Raw genomic sequence first — 18,044 nt, forward strand, 5'->3', positions numbered from 1 at the left:
TGCAGCAGATCTTCACTACAGATCTGCCCTCTGCAGCCTTAATCACTCTGGGATGTGCTCGCTCCATTTCTGGGGCTTTTATTATGAAGGGATGTTGGATTTGTTAAACGTGTTTCTGTATTTGCTGAGATGCTCATGTGATCCCCGTCGTGTGACCCACGTCATGTGACCTGTCACTCAGATCACTTACATGACAAATTACATTTGCCGACTACACTCATCCCTGCACGCCTGCAATAAAGTCAGCTTGATCACGGGGAAGGAACTTTCTGGTGTGTTGGATTTAGTTTGCTAGTATCTTAGTGAGAATTTTACGTTCACGGGGGAGACCAGTCTGCAATTTTTGTTTTGGCCTCGTCTGGCATCAGAAATAGAATGCCAGTTGCACGAGGAGTTTGGAAGCGTATCCCTCCTTCCCTGTTTTGTGGAGTCCTATGAGGACCTTCTATTATTTCTTTTTGCGTGACTGGTAGGATGCTGCGATCGTCCCTCTGGGCCTGAGCGTTTTCAGCTGGGAGATTTTAAGCCGCTGCTTCGATTTCTCTACTACAGATCTTTTAGGTTATTTACTTCACCTTTGTTAACCGTGGTAAAGTCGTGTGCCTTCAGCTTTTCGACTTTAGTGCAATGTGAGCTGTTACGGTACGGCCCCATCATTTTCTGGATTTCATTGGTACCTGCTGTAATCTTCCCCTTTTCGTCTCCATTGTTATCAATCGGGGCTTCTTCATTTCAGTTAATCTGGATGAGGGCTGGTCAGTAACCTGCCAAATGTTGTCCTCAGGCCTCATGAGTCACGGCATGTGACTCTCCCAAAGCACCCACTCGTAAGAATAAGTCAAACACGCTGAGGACAATCATAACTCACAGAGAAGCCATGCTCGTGGTGGGCTAACGATCACCTCGATAGATAAAGGGGTTTGCTGTCAACTCTTGCAATCTGACTTCGCTCGCCAGGACCCAAATGGCAGAGAGAAATATAAGTTTCCCTCTGACCTCAATACGAGTGCCAGGGCACACGCGTGAAAAGAGATGTACGTCATAAACACACAGAAGCATGCAAACAGTAATAAGGAGTGGACTTTTATTATTTTAGCAAGAGAAACCCGAGAGCTAGCTAGCGCCTTCCGTCTTTGGTAACATAGTAAGAGGTAGAATCTAGGAACCAGAAAGTGGGCCTCACCAGATGCTGGATTTTCTTTGTCTGAGGGAAAAAAATTGTTTATAAGCCAGTTTGGGGGGATTTTTATCATAGCAGCCCAAATACAGCAACAGTATTGACTGAGAAAAATCATAATACGGTCTAACTCTATTTTAGAGGGAAATAAAAATGTTACTTTTGAGTTGAAGTTGGAGCAGAGAGAAACTACATATTTTTTTTCCTGCTAGTAAATCAATATATCGTCCTGGAAAAGAAAAAAAAAATATCTCAACATCACAATATCAAAAAAAAAAAATCACAATGTTGTTTGGACACATGAGAGGTCACAGAAGAAGAGTGCGCAGGCAACGTTATCTGTCTCCTGAGTGGAAACGAGGAGGAGAGGGAGCTACTGTCTCCAGAAATAAATCTCTGTTTGACCCTTTAAGTTCACATTGGTCTGGGTTGGGGATTTAGCTCAGTGGTAGAGCGCTTACCTAGCAAGCACAAGGCCCTGGGTTCGGTCCCCAGATCCGAAAAAAAGAAAAAAAAAAAAAAAAAGAATAACCTCATGACATCACAGTGTAAAACATGAAATACTAAAAAATAATTAAAACTATTTTTATTTTTATTCCTCTGTCTCTCTGTCTCTCTGTCTCTGTCTCTGTCTCTGTCTCTCTCTCTCTCTCTCTCTCTCTCTCTCTCTCTCTCTCTCTCTCTCTCTGTGTGTGTGTGTGTCCTGAAAGTTTTCATGATTTGCTTACAGGAACATTAGTGATAGTTTTATTCAGGGAAGTAAAGGCATCTTGCCAGCAGTTGCAACACTGAACAAAATGTTTCCTAGTTATAACTTCTCTTGAAAACTTGGAAGATTTTCCCCTCTGAGAAAACAAGATATAAGTCTTCCCTGCTGTCAACAGCCTGAGCTCAGAACCCGCCTGCCCTGCGTGCAGCAGGAATCGCGTCTGTAACTCTCAAGTCTGTGCCTCATCTTTAAATCGTCACTGATTTGTTTTGGTGGCTGATGCTACCCGATACCTGGATGACTGTGCTTGGACTCACAATGCCCATCCTTCTTGATACTGGGATGGAGGGGGTGGTCATAAATACCTGTGTTACTTAACACCGGGAGCAGTGGGTCCATAAAGCCTGCCTGGCTTGTTACTGAGATGGGTGGATCCATAATGCCTGCCTTGTGCATGATCTTAAATCCTACCCTGACATTAGAGGCTCACCTTCAATCCTAGTGCCATGGAGGCAGAAGCAGGTGGATCTTTATGAGCTCCAGGCCAGCCTGCACAGTGAATCAGAACAGTCAGACCCACTGCGTGTGTCCCAGAAACCAAACCAGGGTCATAAGCAAGAACCACAAGTGCTCTTCACTTCTAAGCCATTTCTCCAGCCCTTGGGATTAGTTCTCAAAAGAGTGGTAGTTTGGATGCAAGGTTAGAGGCTACTAAGAAAAGAAGTAAAAAAAAAAACTCATTCCTGCATCAGGGACTGGCTCTGTTTTTAAATGCCTAAGTTTCAAAAGAAGTTATAAGACACTCGAAGAGTAAGAAAAAAAAATAAGGTCCAAAAAAAAAAAAAAAGTTGATGGGTGTGGTAATGAACAACTTTTAAGTTTGAGGTTAGCCTGGTCTACAGACTGAGTTCCAAGACTGGTGGGGCTACACAGGAAAACCTGCCTCGGTGGTGGAAGTGGGGAGGTAATATTCAGAAATTAGCCCTAGAGCAATACAGATTATCGGCTGCCTAACAAAGGATTCGAAATAGTCACTGTGACAGTGCTGTGAAGCTGTGATTTAACAAGGAACCAAGACAATCAAGGCAACGTAGAGAAAATGAGATCTGGAGATGCAGCTCAGGTGAGAGAGACCTTGTCTAGCATGCACTGAGCCCTGGGTTCCATCCCCAGCATCACACAGTCTGGGAATGATGGCGTGTGCCTATGTAATGCCACCCTCAGGAGGCAGAGTCAAGAATATCAGGAGCACAGGGTCATCCTCAGAAAGGTATTTAGTGTAAGTCCAGCCTGAATACAAAAGACTATGATGCATGGATGGATGGACAGACAGGGAAGGAAGGAAGGAAGGAAGGAAGGGGAGAAAGAAAGGAAGGAAGGAAGGAAGAGAAGAGAGAGAGAGAGAGAGAGAGAGAGAGAGAGAGAGAAGAGAAAGAAAGAAAGAAAGAAAGAAAGAAAGAAAGAAAGAAAGAAAGAAAGAAAGAGAGAAAGAAAGAAATCAAGCAAGCAAGCAGACAGGCAGACAGGCAGACAGGCAGACAGGCAGGCTGGGCATGACAGCACATACCTTTAATCCAGCACTCCAGAGAGTTCTAGGCCAGCCTGATCTAGAATAAGTTCCAGAACAGCCAGGGCTCTACAGAGGAGACCCTGTCTGCCAATAAACAAACAAACAAATAAGAAATAAATAAGGAAGGAAGGAAGGGAGAATATACCATCTTCGGTAATAGTGATAGGCAGTGTGTGCAGGGGGTGGGGTGCTTTGGGCCCTCCAAACACACAAACTTGGCACTGAGCTTTCTGATTGATAAGCTCTGGAAGGAACATTACCTGTGCATAGGCTAACTCCAGGATACTCTTAAGAGAAAGAGATATGACAAGAGATTATCAGGGACTACACCTTCTAAACAAAGATAACCTAGAACTGCCATAAACAGAGTATGCCTTGGTCCTGGAACCCTGCCTGGGGGCTGCAAGGAAATGAGAAAAGACAGACAGATAGACATGAGCAGAAAGGCCTGGGTCTTGTGAGCAGCACACAACACAACCAGGAAGCCCCGTGTGGTTTCTATGTACAGAGAGGAGGAGGGCTTAGGTAGTCTCAGGTGCAGGTCTCTGGAGGCAGCAACTTTGGGTCTGTTAACTGGGAGGAAGAAGATGAAGTTATGATACCAGTTTTGTGCACACTGGTCAATAGCCTGCAAATGCTTGTACTTAAATCAGAGGAAGAAGGCTTTGGCAATTTCAAACCAGATCCATAAGGAGTAAGACTTTGACAATTTCCCTTGGGCTGTGAGTCTTTTGGGTCTGTGGCCTTGACCTGTGTCAATAATACATGTTCATCCAGGGAGTCAATCAGGGCTCCTGTTTGCTCTCTACAACAGTGTCCTGTATTTGTCTCTCCCTCCTCTGTGTGTGCACTTGTGTGAGTGTGTATGTAGATTAAAACGTTCTATCTTTTAGAAAAACTCCTTAAGTATGAAGGTAAATAAGTTAAAAAAAAAAAAAGCTTCAGGAAGTCCCTGAAACTGACTAGATTCACTGGACTTCTTCCTTCCTTCCAGAGTAGACAAGCGAAAGTGCAAAGACTCTGAAACCAGACCAGAAGCCCAGAAGAGGTTTAAACCAGCTGAGTCACTTGGAAAGGACACCCTCCAATCTGTTGAGCTGCCTGCAGGCTGTGTAGTGTGCACCAGGTTCCCAGATTTGTGAGCTGTCACCCATGTCGGGGTGGGCCTTAGTGATGCAGCTGTGTGTAAGTATTTTCTGGTCCTACAGGTAACCCTTCACCCACTGTCTTAGGGTTTTGTTGCTGTGAAAAGACACTATGACCATAGCAACTCTTATAAAGGAAAACAGTTCATTGGGGTCGACTTCCAGTTTCAGATGTTTGACTCATTATCATCATGGAGGGAAGCATGGCAGCATGCAGGCAGACATGGTGCTGGACAGGTAGTTGAGAGTTCTACAGCTGGATCAGCAGAAAGCAGGAAGTGAATGCCACACTGGGTGCGACTTGAGCATCTGAGACCTCAAAGCCTGTCCTGTAGTGACACACTTACTCCAACGAGGTCACACCTCCTCCAACATGGCCATGCCTCCTAATATTGTCACTTCCTATGAACCTATGGGGTCCATTTTCTTCCAAACAACCACAATAATCCAATTAAAGTCCTAGTTCACCAAGCTGGACTTGGGTCATTCTGCCCTTTGGTCAACCATGGGCTCCCTAACATGTGTTGAGTGTCCATAGCAAAAGTTTTGTCACACAGTAGTGTATATGTGTGACTATGTATGTGTACAGGCATGTGCATGCCATGATGTATGTGTAGGGGGGTCAAAGGACAACTGGCGAGAATCAGTTCTCATCTTTCCCCCATGTGAGTCCAAGGGAATGAGTTTAGGTCATTAGGCTTGGCAGCAAAACAACTTTACCAATGGAATGACCTCACTGGTCTAGTTTTGAGTTAAAACAACAGGTTACATGACCTGAGTATGCTCACACACATGTGCACACACAGAGAGACAGAACTCTCAAGATCTCACTCTGTGCCCCAGGCCTCAAACTCACAATCCTCCTGCCTCAGCCTCCAGCCTCCTGCATGTTAGAATGGTAGAGAGTCATACCACACCTGGCTTCGAAACCAATTTTCTAAAAATTTTAATAGTTCTGGATTCCACAAAGGTTAACAGAGTCAGCTGAATATCATGTTTTACACCTAGATTACAGTAGTTCAACCGGGGACTGTGCTCACGACATGGGTTAACACCAGAGGAATTCTCCCTCTGTTCCAGGCAAGTCATGCAACCCCGTGACCTGCTATGAACAAGTTACTATAGTTTGCACATAGACTCAGAGAAAGAGTCACCTAGCCCAAGTTGCACTGTTGTGAGCAATTCGAGAAAAGCAAGCCTAGAGTATGTTTCTCTTCGGCTTCTCAGTGCTGGAGACCCAGTCCTACCATCTAATCTACCCCCATGTGTCACACCAGCCCAAGGCTGTACACTTAAATACCGCTACATCATGGCACCTTTTGTGAAGCCAGGCGAGGAGAGGATCCTAAAGACTCTGTTGAGTGTCCTTTAAGAAACAATGCTTAGGGGTTGGGGATTTAGCTCAGTGGTAGAGTGCTTGCCTAGGAAGCGCAAGGCCCTGGGTTCTGTCCCCGGCTCCGGGGGGGGGGAACCAAAAAAAAAAAAAAAAAAGAAACAATGCTTAAGTAAAACACTAGTATCCAAATATGCTTTATTGGATTCAAATTCTAGAAAACTTTGTTCATACAAACTCAGTTCTTTCTCTTTATTTGCTCATTCCCAGCCTCTCTGCAAATATAAATTTTCCTCACAGTGAGGCCGTCTTTGTCCCTCTGTGTCCCTTTCACGCACACGTGCCGCACCTGCTCCAGGTCCGTTGCAGAAAGAATATTAGCCAGAAAGAAAGCGGCTCAACATTTTTTTCCAGAAGAACAAAAGCCAAGTAAGTCTTACTTTTAAAGAACCACGTGATAAAAAAATTAAACATGAAGTGGCACGTGAGAACGATTAAATGAAACTTTACCAAAAATTTGGTAACTGAAGAGTTGACAGAAAGGAAATCTTAATCGTTTTTCTTAACCAGAAAAAAAAAAAGAAAAAGAAAAAATGCGGTTTCTCATTTTAAAAGGACTTCTTTCTGACCTTCGTTTTGAGAAGTCTCCTTGGGATCGCAAATGTCTCTTCAGAGCGCTGACTCTCACAAGAACTGTCCTCTTCCGCACGCGATCTTACAGACATTGAAACGAGCGAACACAAAACGACTCAACTCCAGATGCGTTCTCATCTACTTACAGAGAGGGCTGCTGTGTGGGGCACAAAGAACAGGAGTGTGGCAGGAACCCGGGGGCTCTGTCAGCATTCGCCGAGCCAGGTCTAGCAACATTGGCCCCATCGCCCATAGACACAGCGCTGTGGAGGAATCCGAAAGCTTCGCCGCCCTTGGATGCCGGAAACAGGTTCAGGTTTGACGCTACGTGGTCGGGTCACTTGGGCTGAAGTGGTCTTCTCAGGCCGACACTCTTTTCCCTCAGTGAAATCTGCATCTCCTTACATGCGTTCTCCTTAGACTTCAGCTTCGCTAGGCGCTTTGCTTCGTACTCCTTTTCAAGTGCCATGGCTAAAAAGAAATAATAATAGAGCAAACAGAGCCATCTGAGTGGCGTTTCCACCTGGCGCCCTCTCAAAGCCGAGTAGCGCACAGCAGGTGAGCAGCATTGAAGAATTAACTACACTGAGAACCCACAGGAGGCATGGGCGTTGGATGACAAACTTAAAAGGTCTTGTGTTAACTAGTCAAGGACACAATCGCTAACGTATTAAAGAGGAACTTCACTTACTTTGCATTGAAGGGAGCGGGCAGTCTTGTTTGGTTTGGCCTGTCAAGAGATTCATAGGGCTACCAAATGCGATTTCTCCCAAGAACGGCAAGTTGATGTTCGTCAAGTTTGAATACCAGGTCTTTGTGAGCTCCGCAAGGTCCCATGGTTCCTGTCTGAGGCAAAATTTCATAAACTTACTCAATCCGTTTTTACTGGGCGTGCTATGCAACATAGGGACAATACCTTGCTGTCTGTCCCTCTAGAGTTACCATCCTAACAAGGAAGAATATCCCACAAATTAACTCAGTAAAAGTCACTGGTAAAAGTCCAGAAACTGTGCCATGGTTTGTCCAGTGCAGCAGCCTACAATTCCAACCCATCTACAAAGGAGACTGTGAACAGGAACCATAAACTACAATGTCTGTCTGTCTGTCTTTATTTATTTATTTAGACACAGGGTCTTATTGGGACAGCTTGGCTAGCCTTGAACTTTTATGTAGACCAGGCTTGCCTCAAATTCACAGAGATCTACCTGCTTCTGCCTCCCAAGTGCTGGGTTTAAAGGCCTGAACCACCACACCCAACAATGTCTTTCGTGGCTGATCAATAATGTCCCAAGCTAGACATAGTAGTGTACACTTATAATCCCAAGAGTGGAGGGACACAACTGTAACGCCAGTACTTGGGAGGCAGAGGGAGGAAGACTGAGTTTGAGGGCAGCCTGGGCTGTAGAGTAAGTTCCAGAGCAGCCTGGCCCACGTGGTAGAACCCTGCCTCAAAGATCAACAAAGGGGTGGGGCTGGAGAAATGGCTCCGTGATTAAGAGCACTTGTCGCTCTTTTAGACAATCCAGGTTGAATTCCCAGCACCTACATAACAGCTCACAACCATCTGTAAACCCCAGTTTCAGGGGCACCAAAAGGCACAGAAACGAAACATTCATATACATAAAGTAAAATAAATAAATATAAAAAAAATAACAATAAAGGAGACAGTGAAGGGCTCAGTGGGTAAAGGTGCTTGCTGCTAAGTCCAACCACCTGCAATCCACTCCCCACCCCCAGGATGCAGGAAGTCATTGCTTCCTGAAAACTGTTCTCTGACCTCCATGCATGCCCACAGCATACACACGCACACAGGCATACACATGCACACAGGCATACACATGACCATGGTATACACATGCCCATGGCATACACAAGAACACGGCATACACAAGAACATGGCATACAAATGCACACAGGCATACACACGCACACAGCCATACACACGCACACAGCATACACACGCACACGGCATACACGTGCACACAGGCATACACATGCACACAGGCATACACATGCACACAGGCATACACATGCACACAGCATACACATGCACACGGCATACACGTGCACACAGGCATACACATGACCACAGGCATACACATGACCACAGGCATACACACGCACACAGCATACACATGCACACAGGCATACACATGACCACAGGCATACACATGACCACAGGCATACACACGCACACAGCATACACATGCACACAGGCATACACATGACCACAGGCATACACATGACCACAGGCATACACACGCACACAGGCATACACATGGCTACAGCATGCACATGCACACAGGCATACACATGGCCACAGCATACACATGCACACGGCATACACATGCACACAGGCATACACATGCACAAATAGACGTAAGTAAATGAATAATTTATTTGTAAAAGAAAATATATGTGTACAAGAATGTAAGAGATAGGAAGATGAATAGATATAGAGGACAGATGACAGATATAGATAAGATGATATAGATAGATAAATACATACATACATACATACATACATACATGGATGGGTAGATGGATGATAGGTAGAGGAATAGATGGATAGGTAGATAGAGTATATTCACAAAAGGAAGGGGCCAGAGAGATGTTTACTAGTAAAGAGCACTTGTCGCTCTTGCGAAGGACCAGGATTCAGTTCTCAGCAATCTCACGGTGGCTCATAACCATGGATCTACTGCCCCCTTCTGACCTCTGGAGGCACTGCATGCACATGGTACACAGACATGCAGGCAAAATATTTAACACAAAAAATAAACCTAGGGCTGGAGGGATGGCTCAGTGGTTAAGAGCACTGACTGCTCTTCCAGAGGTCCTGAGTTCAATTCCCAGCAACCACATGGTGGTTCACAACCTCCTGTAACGGGATCCGATGCCCTCTTCTGGTGTGTCTGAAGACAGTGACTTATATATAATATATATATTATATATAATAAATAAATCTTTTTAAAGAATAAGAAAGTTAACCTAGAGAAAGTAAGACAGAGCATCATCTGCTGAGCAGGTGTGTGGCTCACGCACAGGCTTTCGTGTGTAATCTTGAGAAATAAATGAACCCACATTAAAAGTGATTGCTATGAATCTTAATTTTGCCTAATTCTGACAAACAACAGCTACATGTTTGTCACATGCAGTCCTTAATACTTCAGCCCCATTTGCTTTAGTCTGAACGGGGGAGATGTTCTGCGATACCTGTCACCCCGAGTTTCTGCCTCCAGTGTCACTGATCCTGCAAACTTAGGGTGTGACTGGATGGTGTAACATTATTACAGAAGCAGTTGAAAAAGTCAAAGATGTATTTATAAAAATAATCTGGCTGTTTGAAGAACAGACTTTGAGGTGGCTTAGGCAGTAAGAGTGCTTGCTAGCAGGATTAATAGCCCAGGCTCGACCCCTGGGATACCTTGTGGATGGAAAGAGTCAGCTCCACAAGTTGACTTCTGATGTCCAGCATACATGTGCTGTAGTATGTGAACACGCGTGTGCCTGTGCACACACACGCATACACACACATGCATACACGCACACACATAAATACACACAGGTTTTAAAATAAATGTCATTAAAAACACAGACATCATCTCAAAGTCTATCAAGAAAGACACACCTAAGGATCTGGGAATGTAACTCAGTTACTAGACTGTTCACCAAGCATGCGTGGTGGCCTGGGTTCCGTTCCCAGCACCGCGTAAAAACAGTATTTCCTATTTTCTTTCATACGGTGTCTATACTGTGTTGGTGGGGTTTCTGTGGGTTTGGGGTGTTTTGCAACTAATGTATTTATTTTGACTTAACTGCCTAGGCAGATTTATAATCTCCCTGCCTCGCTCTCCCAAGAGGCTGGGTTTACAGGCCGTGTCACCTGATCTACAATTGAAATGATACTGATTAGAATGGTACTTCCTGTTGTCCACGGTCTTAACCGCACCCAACTGTCAAAACCGAACCGAATGTAATGAATCCTAATTCTTGTGTGTAGCCCGATAAGGAGCCACACCGACATCTTAGAACACTGTTTGAAAAGGAGACTTTCTTGACTCACGACGGCAAGTGTCATAAATCAAAGCAGAGGGGTTAAAAGGTAAAAGCCAAACGTGGTTGTGAATGCCTTTTAGTTCCAGCACCAGGGAGGCAGAGGCTGAAAAACAGCCTGGTCTCCCTGGCCAGTTCATGAAGGCCAGCTAAGATTACACAGATAAGACCCTGTATTAAAAGGGAGGAAAAGGAGGGGGGAGGGGGAGAAGACTGGGGAGAGGGGGAAGAGCAGGAACTTCTGCATAGCGAGATATCCATTCTGTGTTCTCAGTATTCCAGGCAAGCAGCACTTCTTAACTGTGAGTGGTTTTGTTTGCAAGCCCCGCCACAACAGACAGACATACATTGTGTCACAGACACAGGCATTAAAGCCAGGACTCAGTCTGCAGAGGTGCCAAACTTAGAGCTCAGGGCTTCAGACCGAAAAGTCCATGTTGCTAGACACTGCCTGCCAGAGAGGACAAGGAGCTGACTTGATGCTTTGCACCAGCTAAAAAAGTGTGTTGTCAGTACATTTGTACACTATACAGAGGTGTTTTAAAATAGTAGTAGTAAAGGTGTTTTTGAATGACTGAAACGAAAGAAAAATGATACTCAGACATAAATATGTATATGTGTACACACACATATATATGTGCAAATGAAACCCATTATTTGACATGCTAACCTAAAAAGCTAATTTCAGAATGTTTTTAAACAAGATGACGCAGTGTCCCCCAAAACATGCGGTTTGATCAGCCTAGAAACCTCTTTTCTCTTTTCAAAATACTGTCTCAGTATGAAGAATGACTAGAACTGTCTACTGGCTTGAACTGTCCACTTGACTCAGCCCCAAGTGGTCTAAGAAGGGGTTTCCCAGATCACAAAGCCTGTGGCCATATCTGCAGGCTGTACCTGGAAGGTGGTCTGGGATAAGGCTAGTTAGGCACACGCCCCTGAGCCTACCAGCAAGCAGTGTTCCTCTGTGGTCTCTGCTTCAAGCTCCCGACTCAAGTTTCTGCCCCGATTCCCCTCAGTGGTGAATCCTTCCCTCCTCTGAGTGCATATCTTAATTTTTCAGATTATTTTATGTAGCTGTTTTGCTTGCATGTATGTATGCATTTCATGCACGCTTTGTGCCCATTTGGTCCAATAGGGGGCGATAGAGCTGATGAAACCGGAGTTAGGGACAGTTGTGAGCCACTCTGTGGGCTCTACAAACCAAGCTCAGGTCCTTTGCAAAAGCAGCACACTCTTAGCCATGAACCACGTCTCTAGCCCCTGTTCATATAAGTACCATTCGGGAAGTTGGAAAGACGGATCACCCTTTAAGAGCATTAACTGTTTTCGCAAAAAGGACCAAGGTTTGGTTCCCAGCCTCTACGGGGAGATGCTGTAACAAAACCATCTGTAACTTCAATACCAGGGGATCCAACACTGCCTTTTGGCCTTCATGGGCACCTGCTCAAAGGTAGTGCACACACAGAGGCAGGTACAAACACGAAATAAAAATAATTTCCAAGTAGCGTTTTAAAGACAAAGTCCAGATCCATTGAAGTGCCTTCATATACTCCAGTAACTTGGTAAGAATAGAAGTGCCCAGCCCCTGTCCCAAGCTCCAGCCGTGTGTGTGTGTGTGTGTGTGTGTGTGTGTGTGTGTGTGTACTTACATTTTATAACAGCTGCCCTTCAAAATATTTTGCACTGTGTTCCTTCTCGGCAAGCCATACGCCATGACAAATGATCACAATCGTTTCCTTACATAGAAGCCCGATGTAACATCTGCGCCGCTCTATTCACTATGCCTGAAAGAACGGCAACAGTCCTAATTAACAGCTCTCATTTGAATATTTTTATGGCCAAATTATCAAGGGCCAGGAGAAAACATTTGGGACTGTCAGGAAATGCACCGTAAACATTCACTGGACCAGAACCATGAACATAAAAGCTAGTTCTGTTCATTTCCAGGATGTCGCTCAATCAGTTCAGCCACCTTCTGAGAGGGAAAGCCTGGTAGGCAGTCATTGAGTACGCCTGAGTCCCGCCCAGGTCTCATAGTTGCGCGCCCTTACGGCTGTGATGGGGTCAACAACCCGGCCGCACCGGCGTGGAACGCCAGGAGTGCCCTGGCCACCGTAGGGCACGGCCCTTTCCTGCTCGCAGTTCCAGACAGAACCCGCTGGGGCGCGGTAGCGAGTGCCACCCTCACCCTCCCAGCCCGTGGCGCTCCCGGAGCCTCTGTACCCCGCAGGTCAGCCGCGCGCCGGCCGCGGCCCCGACCCAGGGCAGCGCGCCCTAGGTGCACATGGCCGCGCACTCGCAGCGGCCCCGCCGCGGAAACGCGCTTGCTTGCTTGCTCGTGCTCCTGTTTGCTCCCGCGCCGGATAGCTCAGGCGCCCAGTTCACGCGGCGCCTACCCTGCGTCACCTGTCGCCTCAATAAAGGGCTTTATGCACGCGCAGGGCGCAAACCCAGCCCGCTCCATGGGAGTCACTTTGCTCTAGTGGGTGACAGTCGCTGGCCCACGCCCACACTCGAGGCTCCGACGACAGCTCCGTGTTCCTGTGAAGAACAGATGGACTCCATCTCTTAGGGTCCCAAGCAAACGGTGGCACTGTGCTGTGCCGGAGGGTTTTGCTAGAGTTGCCCCTTGCTAACACCAGGACCTTCCCTATGTCCTTCCTCCGAGCCTAAATGACTTCATAAAGCAAAGAGGACATCGCATGTGTATGTTTCATGGGTTATGAGAACTGAAGACTAGGCCTGTGGGCATCTAGCCCACGGTAAGGGCCAGATTACATCATTGCGAGTTTAGGAACAATGCTATGGAAACAGGTAGAGGGTTCCGTTGAGAGGAGAGGAATGAAACTCAGTATATGTAGTGAGTTCAGGGCGAGCTTTTAAGGTTAAATACTCTAATCGCTCTACCTGTCGCTGTTCTTTTTTAAGTTCTGTTGAAATAGTCCAGACAGGCCTAGAACCACTATATAGCCCAGGCTTGCTTCCAACTTGCAGCAAGTCTATTTCAGCTTCCCAAGTGCCAGGCTGGAACTCGAGGAAAGGACCACCTGCTCTGCCTAGCAAATTCTCCTAGGGCAAAGAATGAACTCACACACACACACACACACACACACACACACACACACACACACACACACCAGGGTGGTGATCTAAAATGTCCCAAAAAGCATTTCCAGGTTTCCTCCGTTATCCAAAAAAATAATAATAATAAAAGTTTTGAGAAGTGGGGAGGCGGGGTTCTAACGAGCTGCATGATGGGATATCCGCCAGCGACTGCCAAGCTGGCTTATCTGTAGAACGTGCTTCTGTGCCTACAAGAATCTAGAAGGTAAAGAGGCCTGACTCATCACATCTATAGTCCAAATGGGAAGTGTTTGTGCCATGGGGTGAAGCCCCCGATGGATTATGTGACCTGTGTAGTAGATTCAGCCTGATTTGATTTTAATTGGCATAGGACAGTTTTAGGATCTAGTTCAGTTGTCTGGTGCTGGGGGTTGAACCCAGGGGCTCTGAGTTCAGTGCCCAGCACCAAAGTGACACTTGCGGTAGCATATGTCTGCACTCTCAGCATTCGGGAGGTCGAGACAGGAGGATCAGAACCGTGAGGTAATTCTTAGCTACATAGCCAACACTAGACTAAACGATATGAGACCCTGTCTCAGCCACGAAGATAGCGTTCCTTGTTTTAATCCATTAACTGTTGGAGTGAAGGTTACCCAGCAGACACTGTTGCATATACCATGTCTTATTGTGAGAAGAGTATCATTTATAGAAAAAAATACCTTTTTACATTTTTAAACTTGCATTTGTTCATCCGTGTGTGTGTGTGTGTGTGTGTGTGTGTGTGTGTGTGTGTGTGCGCGCGTGCCTGTGTTTGGGAATACATATGCTATGACATGAGTGGGAACATCACAAGGCAGCTTGTAAGAACCAGTTCTCTCCTTGCACACCACTCGTGTCCTGAGGACTGGAGTCATCTGGCTTGGCTGCAAGCCTTTAACCCCTGGGCCATCTCGTCAGCCTCACGTCATGTCATATTTAGGGTTAATACTGAGTGTTTACTCAGCAGAGGAGGTACCATGATCTCAAGGGTGGTTTTCCCAGGGTGGGGCTTACCCATTGTCCTCTGGACGTGCTGACCCGGGTGAGTTCCCCACTGTGAGAAAGTAACTGCATTGTTTATGGAGTCTGTATTCGTATTTTCACCTAAATTAGAAGAGGAGGAGAAAGTAAGAGAAAAATGAACAGAAAACACTTTTACAGACATTTGCTGTAAGTCGATCTTGAGAACGCTCACCCAGAGCCACTTAAAACCCTTAAACACTATCAGCAAACAGCACATATGACACCTTCGCACTCACACTCCAGGAGAAAGAAAGCTAAACCTCCTAGGAGGTGGAAGAAGGCTGTCCCATAAAGATTTACAAACAATAACCACTTTCTGAAATTTTCTGAAAATACCAAACCTGGGCTGGAGAAATATCTCAGTGGCGAAGAACGGTGTCTGCTGGGTAACCTTCACTCCAACAGTTAATGGATTAAAACAAGGAACGCTATCGACAGGGTAACAACCACCCTAACTCCAGTTCCAGAGGATTCCACACTCTCTTCTGGCCACTGAGGGCACTGCACATATATAGTGCACAGACATGTATGCACCTGAACCCAAAATACAAATTCTTAAGGCCTTGGCTCAGCAGTTAAGAGGGCTGGCTGCTCTATGAAAGGACCCAGGTTCGAATCCCAGCACCTACATGGCCTCTCATAGCCCTCTGTAACTGCAGTCCCAAGAAATCTGATGCCCTCATCTGGCCTCTGAACATGCTATATTCACACATGGTGCAGACATGCATACATGCAAGGAAAACACCCAGACACATCAAAATAAAGTGAAATAGTCCTTTAAAAAGGAAGGAAGGAAATACCAAATTCTAGAGGGAAGGATACATAAGCAAAGGCATTAAGAAAAGATAATGAACTAGATCAAAATGTAATGACATGCCTATGAAGGAAGATCCTGGGAGGAATCCCATCATCTGTAAGCTAACTTAAAAATACCTCTACACCTCTCTCTCCCTCCCCCCTCCCTCTCCCTCCCTCCCTCCCTCTCCCTCCCTCCCTCTCCCTCTCTCCCTCTCTCTCCTCCCCTTTCCCCTTTCTTTTTCTCTTTTTTTTTTTTTAATTTTTATTATTTGTCCATGTTTATTAAATTGGGTATTTCTTATTTACATTTCTTTTTTTTTTTTTTTTTTTTTTTTTTTCAGAGCTGGGGACCGAACCCAGGGCCTTGCGCTTAGGCAAGTGCTCACCACTGAGCTAAATCCCCAACCCTCTTATTTACATTTCAAATGTTATTCCTTATCCCGGTTTCCAGGCCAACATCCTCCTAACCCCTTCCCCTCCCCTTCTATATGGGTGTTCCCCTCCACATCCTCCCCCCATTACCGCCCTCCCCCCCAAGAATCCCATTAACTGGGGGGTTCAGCCTTGACAGGGCCAAGGGCTTCCCCTTCTGCTGGTGCCCTTATTAATACTAATATTCATCGCTACCTATGCAGTTGGAGCCCAGGGTAATTCCATGTATAGTCTTTGAGTAGTGGCTTAGTCCCTGGAAGCTCTGGTTGGTTGGCATTGTTGTTCATATTCCCCCTTTCTTTTAAAAATAAAAAATAACCAAATTCCCTACCTCTCTCTCTCTCTCTCTCTCTCCTCTCCCTCTCCTCCCTCTCCTCCCTCTCCTCCCTCTCCTCCCTCTCCTCCCCTCTCCCTCTCCCCTCCCTCCCTCTCCCTCTCCCTCCTCTGCATATCAGTTTCCCTGTTTTGCTGTTACCTCATCCTCTTCTTACAGTTAAATAAGAGTATGTCAAGCCCAGAAAGTGAACGCTGCTGCCACCTAGTGTTAAGATGAAGTTACAGAGAGAAATGCAAAAGAGATGTGACTGTCCAATCTGAGAGCGTTTACCATGCTCTAAATGCCGTTCAATAGACTGCAGGCATTGGCTCATTTAATTATCACATATTGATGGCGTTATTAATTTTATGATTTTGTGGTGCTTTAATATTTATTTGTATTTCTCTCTCTCTCTCTCTGTGTGTGTGTGTGTGTGTGTGTGTGTGTGTGTGTGTGTGTAAGTGCTGGTAACTGAATGATCAGGTCCCCTTGAGTTAGTAGTGAGCTGCCCGGTGTGGGTGTTGGGAACTCCATCCCTGCAAGAGCTTTCATTATGTGTTCCTAACCAGCAAGCCCCCGGTGATGGTATTTTAGAGAATTCTAGATGGCATTTTGAGATTCACTAACATCGAACGTCACAGGGCTTGAACCCAAGACCACCTGATTCTGATCTTTTTTCTTTCTGCACTGTACCTACCACACTACGCAGTCTCCCCAAATGACACTCTGGGAAGGAGGTTACGACCCGCTGTAAGTTCTGCTCCAACTGTCCTTTGCCGTCGTGAGACTCTCGTAAGTGTATACCCATCCTAATTTCAAAGACATTTTACTTCTCTTAATATGTAAATCACAGATTCGGCTTCCAAGTTTTAATAAATGTTTCTAAAACTTCCCGCGTATTAATTGCCTTACTTTCAGAGATAATGATGAAAAGGTGCAGCCCATAATTTTAAGGTTCTTTGCTCCCACCTGGTCTTCTTCATTAAAAAGAAAAAGTTGCTTGTTTTTAATGTATGAGTGCTCCGTCTGCACGTTTGCTAACTTGACAGAAGAGGGCGCCAGATCCCACAACAGACAAGGGTATCGGATCCCGTTACAGATGGTTGTGAGCCGCCATGTGGTTGCTGGGGATTAAACTCAGGACCTCTGGGAGAGCAGCTAGTGCTCTTTTTTTTTTTTTTTTTTTTTTGGCAGTTTTGTGGTTTTATTTGAACACAAAACAGGCACATAAGCCAACTACTCATTCTCTTCGCTGTGTAGCCTGGCGTTGGGATTGGTGACTCTGATGGCCAGCTGTGCTGCTCTTTCTACGATGGCTTTTCGGTTCTTAGAGGACACATTGTTGCAGCTAGTGCTCTTAACCACTGAGCCATCTCTCCAGCTCCCTCATTCTTCTCTAAGTCTTTGCGTGCTGCGCCTATGTCAAACCTCCTGCTTCCACGCCACTCCTCCTGGCCCTCCTCTCACGAGGGTAGCCATCATTTTCTGTGGGCCAGTCCCGAATAGGATTCCCTAGCCAGCCTGGGCTTCCTGGTTGGCTTTATATTCCATGCTCCCATCGGGTGGAGGAACTTTCCTGTTTGTACCATTTTGTCAAAGATTTCAACAAACTCCAAATATCTACCCTCCCCATACCCCACCGCCATTCTTAAAATGATTCAGCGGCACCCGAGCCAGTCTTGGAGCAGAGGCGTCATTTTTACATCATTGCTGACTCCTATTCCACGGAAGCCATCATTCTGGTCCA

General features: G+C 45.9%; 1 protein-coding gene and 1 pseudogene across 1 annotated transcript; one reads left to right on the forward strand and one right to left on the reverse strand.

The window, feature by feature from the left end:
• Positions 1 to 6,115: 6,115 nt before the first annotated feature.
• On the reverse strand, positions 6,116 to 13,276 carry C11H4orf36 (chromosome 11 C4orf36 homolog). Its single transcript, XM_032916762.1, has 4 exons — positions 13,023 to 13,276; positions 12,276 to 12,410; positions 7,259 to 7,413; positions 6,116 to 7,038 (listed from the first exon to the last, which is right to left on the reverse strand). The coding sequence occupies exons 2-4, from the start codon at positions 12,338 to 12,340 to the stop codon at positions 6,905 to 6,907; spliced, it is 354 nt and encodes a 117-aa protein (XP_032772653.1). The 5' UTR covers positions 12,341 to 12,410; positions 13,023 to 13,276; the 3' UTR covers positions 6,116 to 6,904.
• A 1,404-nt stretch (positions 13,277 to 14,680) lies between these two features.
• On the forward strand, positions 14,681 to 14,835 carry LOC116913007 (annotated as a pseudogene).
• Positions 14,836 to 18,044: the final 3,209 nt, after the last annotated feature.

This window comes from Rattus rattus, chromosome 11 (assembly GCF_011064425.1).
Source record: "Rattus rattus isolate New Zealand chromosome 11, Rrattus_CSIRO_v1, whole genome shotgun sequence".
Classification (NCBI taxonomy): domain Eukaryota; kingdom Metazoa; phylum Chordata; class Mammalia; order Rodentia; family Muridae; genus Rattus; species Rattus rattus.